This window comes from Salvia splendens, chromosome 7, assembly GCF_004379255.2.
Source record: "Salvia splendens isolate huo1 chromosome 7, SspV2, whole genome shotgun sequence".
NCBI lineage: Eukaryota > Viridiplantae > Streptophyta > Magnoliopsida > Lamiales > Lamiaceae > Salvia > Salvia splendens.
Window position 1 is genome coordinate 11,318,539 of NC_056038.1, and position 6,907 is coordinate 11,325,445.

General features: G+C 39.0%; 1 protein-coding gene across 1 annotated transcript; it reads right to left on the reverse strand.

Moving 5' to 3' along the window:
- LOC121742544 (eukaryotic translation initiation factor 3 subunit M-like) lies at nucleotides 1–3,251 on the reverse strand. The gene is made up of 10 exons (XM_042135706.1): nucleotides 3,044–3,251; nucleotides 2,672–2,801; nucleotides 2,188–2,326; nucleotides 1,898–2,110; nucleotides 1,658–1,796; nucleotides 1,058–1,208; nucleotides 859–968; nucleotides 667–764; nucleotides 510–579; nucleotides 1–341 (listed from the first exon to the last, which is right to left on the reverse strand). Exons 1-10 carry the CDS (start codon nucleotides 3,134–3,136, stop codon nucleotides 252–254), a joined length of 1,233 nt encoding a protein of 410 aa, XP_041991640.1. The 5' UTR covers nucleotides 3,137–3,251; the 3' UTR covers nucleotides 1–251.
- Nucleotides 3,252–6,907: the final 3,656 nt, after the last annotated feature.

Consider the following 6,907-nt stretch of genomic DNA (forward strand, 5'->3'; position numbering starts at 1 on the left):
TTTCCATCGAAAACAAATCATAATATTCGTGCAAAATAAACTCATGGAATGGACGTTAATACAATTAATGTAGCTATCAAAAAACAAAATTGGAGCAGATCTGTAGTATCAATTTCGGCAAACAAAAAAAAGGTGAGATTGCCAACTCTTTAACACGAGCAACCCTGTTGTCAAAGATTGTAAAAATAGCTAGGAGCTTTGGAGCCGTACAACAGACTTACAGCCGCAGAAGATAATAGCAAAGAGTACTCTCAACGAATTGTCAGTCCCTGCACTGCCTGGGTGCCATCGTCAACGATCTTGTTTGCTTGAATGGTGCTCATTACATTAGCCATGTTTCCCTGCAAGAAATTAAAATATACTATGAGCGCAATAGGTCAGCTGTAGCAACTTTTTTCGGGAGCTACAATCACAAAAAGATTTAGTAGATAGAATCGCAGAAACAGCTGTCATAAACATATATCCTATCCTTTATGACGTGCTAGAAGTAATTGTTCAAGATTCAGTACCCTCCAAGCTGTAAGCTTCGATCGAAGGGATTGCCATTCGTGAAGTCCAAAAACACGCTTTGAGCAACGGCTGAAGTAAAATAGAAGAACGGTTGGAATCATATATGGTTTACCATAAGGCAGCTCAAAGAGATATTAAACTGGAATCGAATCGTACTTTACAATAACTACTTGGTTAATTTGATCAATTCTGCAATCTAAAAGCTTAGCTGTAATTGCCTTGACAACCCACGGCTCAACTTCACTGTCCTCGATCTAGAAGAAAACAAACATCATATTATCATAATACATCAGATGTAATTTGTTGAGTTGAAACAGCATCTTATACAAATATGATAAATAACATTACCTGGAGGGTTTCCTTGATTAAGGAGTAGGAAATTTGATCAGATTCATTGGTACTGAGATCTACTAAGGATATTAATCTCATCTTAGAAACACAATCTTCATGCACAAGACCTGTTTTATGTCCCGCAAGTGGCAAGCCATTTTATAGATATACAACAGAGATTACAATCATTATCTCAAAGAATAAAAGAGTGGCAAACCATGGCTATTCAACAAATCTGAATTTGATGTTTGGAAATCCAGATATGCATTGAGCCTCTTAGTAAGAACGATATCCAGAAGTTGGTACACCGGCGCATATGTACTGTCTTTCTCCAGTTGAGCTATTGCAGGAATATCTAATAAGTCACCCTGGGACAGGAATATAGAAAAATCAATCCATGACGGAAAAAACCGATCACAACTTTCTGAAAGCAAGCTTCCAGAACACCACACAATCACAAGTCTAACCACTCACTTTTCCCCACTACCAAAAAGCAGAAAAGCGAAAAAGAATCAAGAACTAGTAGAGGCATTTTGAAGAAATAGGTCCTGAAATAATGCACAGAACTACATCTCCTAGTACTATTTAGCTAGCTAGGTTGAGTTTTCACCATGCACGGAGGAATCAAGTTCACAGTTTATGATTCAACAGAAATTTTGCAAATAAACTTCTATATGGCCCCTGTTGGAAACTTCAACAGTAATATAAAACCCTTACAAATACAAGAATATATAATGAATTAGATAAGTTAAATATTTTTAAAAACCAAGACCAAGGTGCTCTTCTCTGCTCAACTGAAAATAATTCAACGCATTACCTGAAACATGTCAGGTGACTTAACAAATTCAACAACAGCACGAACAGCTTCTTCCTTAGCTTCAGCCAAAGCCAATGCATCAGCACCAGAAAAAGTTTCAAGATACTTGATGAGGTAGTCAAAAGACTCTTTTGTTGAGCTGAAAGTGCATAATCATGAAAGGAATTATAGAACTCAGCAACTAGTTTCTGTATCTTCAGCCTCATCACATCACATGCATAAACATATAGACATGCTCACCTCTTGCTGTCCTTCAAAACATTTGCAACTGTGAGAAAGAGGTCTCTCTTATCCTTGGTTCCAAGATTCCATTCTGATAGGAAGTCATCCATCTTCTTAAAAGATGGTACAGCATGTTCAGTGACCTTCCCACTGATTGCTAAGTTGAGGGCCTTCATATAGACAAAGAACTGGCTATATGGGTTCTCCAATAGGTTGTAGAGGTTAAACAAGCTAAAAGAAAACAAAAGAGAAATGTCAGAATTTATGAAACTGAGTAGCCTCAAGGACTTAGGCTTTCAGTGTATTACATCTTCAACCGCAGACCAGGTTTGTCATTAGGCTGTTGAGTAACCTTTGTGGCTATAAGTTCTGCTATCTCATGCACTTGATCGAGACTCTCAGGCTTCTTTACAAGGTGGCAAATAACAGTGTAAATGCATTCAAGGTCTGTGACAGAACAACAAAAAAATTCAGAAACCTGCCCAGCCAGCATCACCATACGTGTAACTTTTTGGATAGAGAATGCTGAGTTCACATATCATGTGAACCTTCTAGTAATCGAGTTAAAGCCAAAAATATGGGATGGCTGATTCCATATAAGATTTCAAACGAAAGTACATCAAATTGGTGAAACATATCTAAGTCAGTTGAACTCCTTTAAAGAGGAAAAGAAAGGAAATCTAAATATTGTGTCATCGTTTCCAGTTGCAAAATTATATAATTTCAAGCTCCCGAGTTACGTGATGAAAGATTTGAGATTACTTAAAACAACAAATTAAATACAGTGCTTACCTTTCTCAGAAGCCTTAGAGAAAATGATATCAGCAGAAGCAAGAATCAAAGAAGCCAAATCCAACCACCTCTCTTGTATTAAACATTCTTGCGCCTCCACCAACAATCTACTAACATGTCCCTCTGCTACCTATCATTATTAAAAAAAAGTACTTTAAAAAAATAATTGGCTACCTCATCTAGTCGTAGTAATTACAGCAACTCCCAAACAGTAAACGAAAAAATAAGCCTAAGGATTTAATCTCACTTGTTATGTCACAAATATTTTCAGCAAAGTTTCACAAAAATGGAATTTTTTACTGAAACTTCTCTACGAACATATGAAAACCTCCATAAACTGTTTCGCGAGCGAATTAAGAGGCACGTAGTTACCTCTGGGCCAGCATCGGCCCACGACAGCTCGGCAACGAACCGCACGACGGAGAGAGCGGGATCTTCTTCCGATGTGGGGACAATCGTCGTCATTTTCCAAACCTACGAGTGAAAATTTAGAATTCTCTGCAGATTGTAATTAAGGGATTGCTCAGCAGAGAACTCTGATTGTGTAGATAGAGAAGGGGATGTGATACTGAGAGGAAGGTAAAACCCTAATTTGAATTGAGGATGATAATGTATTTTTGGCAGTGAATTAGGGGTAGATATGTAATTGCAACACTTCGATGTAATTCGATTTGAAAATTAAGGAATGAGTAAAAAAACGTAATTTTGGATCAGATTTAGATTTAGGCAAATTCGATTTGAAAAATTGAACTTTAAAAAAAAAATCTGATCCGAACTGAATTATCCGCAAGTTCAAATTTAAAAATTAAAAATTAAAAAACCAAATTATGAAATCCGATCCAAACTAAAAAAATCTAAAATTCATTTCTTCTTGGCCTAAAATAAAGTTTTAACTAACCATATATAGATTTATAAACTTTCTAATAATTTTATTCAGAAAAAATACTGTTAAAGTTAAATATAAAATCATACTCCCTCCCTCCTGAAAAGTATAAACTATTTCATTTTTAGTCTGTCCCTAAAAGGTATGAACTTCCTAATTTTTGAAACTCTTTAATGAGGTGAGACATATTCTCCACTAAGAATACTTTAAAAAAAATTTCTTTCTATTTTCTCTTACTTTTTCAACTATGAATTAAAACTCGTGCCGAACCACATATTCATACTCTTTGGTGATGGAGTTAGTATTTAGTAACATTTAACATACACCATTTGATTAGTAATGCATGAAAATTTAAATGCTAAAAAATAAATGAATGATAGGAATGCCTACTAAAGTTACAATAAATTTCAAATTTCATATTTTTCAATTTATAATATTTCTGATCCGTACCAATCTGAAATTTGTCTAAACTATAATCGATTTGATCCGAAATCCGAAAATTATGATCCAAAATTTAAAGGATATATGCGTGCTTAAATTATTCAAAGTGTTATGATTATATGAAAGTATATATTTTGTTGATTGATGAAACAAAATGATAAAAATAATAAGCTAGCTATAAATTAATGTGCTATATTTGTGATAAGTATTGTTTGAGTTGACATGAGTATATTATTATTGAAAATATACTTTCATTAATATGAATGTTTCTAGTTGTATGAACCGATGGATTATTTGGGAAAAATTATATGTCTTTCTCTATAGGAAGTTATATCCAAGATGTCATATTTTTTTTTAAAAAGTATACTCTAACATAAATATAAAAATTATATTTTCTCTCTTCATTTAACACATAAAATAAAACATTCTTTAATCTAGTGTCAAGACATTTTTATTTGATCGAAGGGTACTCCACATGAAATTGTATAAATTAGTAGTATGAGATAAAATGTGGGTGGATTTTATAAATTGATAAATGTGGTAATGATATGAATTGAAGTTTTAGGGATTGGATTTTGTAATGTGATTAGCCAGAGTAGAAGGAGAAAATCAGATCCGTTGGGGAGTCTACAACTAGAATAACGAAAATGTATCCACTTTGTTAATTGTTCCATCTATGGGTTAAGTAAAAACGCCAACACGGTCGGCGTTTTACAATTAAGTGTAACACGCCCACTTGGTTGGCGTATTTAAATAAAAAACGCCATCAATGTTGGCGTGTTTAGCAATATAGAAACGCCGAAAAAGATTGGCGTGTTTAAGAAGTGTAAAACGCTAAGGTGGATGGCGTCTTTATGTAAAACGCCAACATGGATGGCGTTGTATACTTTGCATTCTGGGATGACGTTTCAATTCCAACTCAATCACCATTTTACTTCTACACTGCTGCTACTGATTTTTGAGGTAATCTCTCTTTTCTCTCTCTCTATTGTTTATACAACATACACATGTTTTTATCGGCGACTGTGCGTGTGTAGTTTTGCTGTGTTTGTGTTAAGAGGCTCCTGCTCTTGACGTGGATATCCTGACCAATTCCTCCAAGTAACACTCATTCCGGCGTCTTCAACAAGAAGATCAGCGGCTGAAACAAAATCTGGCGCGAAGATTCACTCTTCGTCGGCAGAATGCAAAGGTTCAAAGTATTACGCAATTCCTTGGGCAAAATAATATTCTTCATTCATAAGATTTTCGGAACAATGAAGAGCCCTATTTATAAGCTATGGACCCTAGGGTTGGTTCGACCTATCCTAATTACGTCGGGAAAGAACCAACAAAGAAAACCCGACGGAAAATAAAAGAAAATAAAGTATTTTCCATAATAACTAAATAACTCCCAAAAATAATAAAATAATCAAAAAAAGACTCTAACTAAATCTAACTAGCTAAGGAATCGGTTGGGAGGCTTCAACCGATCTCTCGGCCTCAACTTCCTTCCCTCCGGAGCTGCGCTCGCCGGAGCCTGCGTATCTCCCTCCGTATCTTCCTCATCCTCGGCTGTCTGTACCGTCGTCTGCTCGCAACCCGACTCCTCTGCTACGATCTCCGTTGTCGGCGGGGCGGGTACATCGGGTGCATTCGTAACAACTCCCCCCCCCTTAGAGACGCCCTTGTCCTCAAGGGCAATATCTGGAAATCGCCTTCGAATCTCCGCCAATGGTTCCCACGAGGGTGACTGTGTTCCATCCGACCAACGCACCAAAACATGCTCCGTCGCCTCACCGTCATGCCACATCGTCTGTGACCCCAGAATGCCCACCGGGTGAGCAATGGGTCTGCTCCCACTAAACGCGGCCGGCAGGGGTACCACCTCGTCGCCTGCCACGAACGCCCGCAATAAGCTGACATGAAAAACATTATGCACGCGGCTGCCCTCGGGAAGGCGTAGCTTGTATGCCACCGGACCTATCTTCTCCATAATCTCAAAAGGTCCGTAAAATCGCTTCGCCAATTTAGAAGAAACCGGTTTTGCGACCGAATGCTGTCGATAAGGTTGTAACTTCAACCACACAAAGTCCCCCACCTCGAACTCAATATGACGGCGGTGTTTATTTGCCGTCGCGGTCATTCGCTGTTGTGCCTTAAGGAGATTGCGGCGGAGATCCACCAAAAGGGCGCCACGCTCCCTAATCAAATCAGCCACGTTGGGAGGTGTCCTGTTGGATGGCGGCGCCGCGACCAAAGTTGGAGGTTCCCGGCCATACAAGGCACGAAATGGTGACGTCCCTAGTTCCGCATGATGAAAACAATTTAATGCTAACTCCGCCCAAGGCAGGAAGTTGGACCACGTAGACGGCCGGTCTGCCGTGAAGGCCCGAAGGTACTGCTCCAATCCTTTATTCCGAATCTCCGTCTGTCCGTCAGACTGTGGGTGGTAGGCCGTTGAGAAATTCTGTTTTGTGCCACTAAGGCGGAGGATCTCTTCCCAAACGGCATTCAAGAAAACCGGATCACGATCCGAAACCAATGTCTTTGGGAACCCGTGATGGCGGACCACAGTATTGACGAAGAGATGCGCCACACGCACTGCATCGAAACGGGTGGGTAAGGCTGCGAAATGGGCGTACTTGGATAATCTATCCACTACTACCATGATAGTGGTATACCCGCGGGACTGCGGCAATCCGGTGATAAAATCCACCGAGACGTCTTCCCAAACTTGGGTCGGAACGGGCAACGGTTGAAGGAGATCGGCCGGTTTCTGTGTCGAGTATTTAGTAGATTGACATACGACACACGCATCCACAAAGTCCCGCACTTCTTTCCGCATCTTGGGCCAATAAAATCCTGCTGCTAACAAACGGAAAGTGCGCTCGTGGCCGGGATGACCGGCTAGCGGCGTACAATGATGTTCC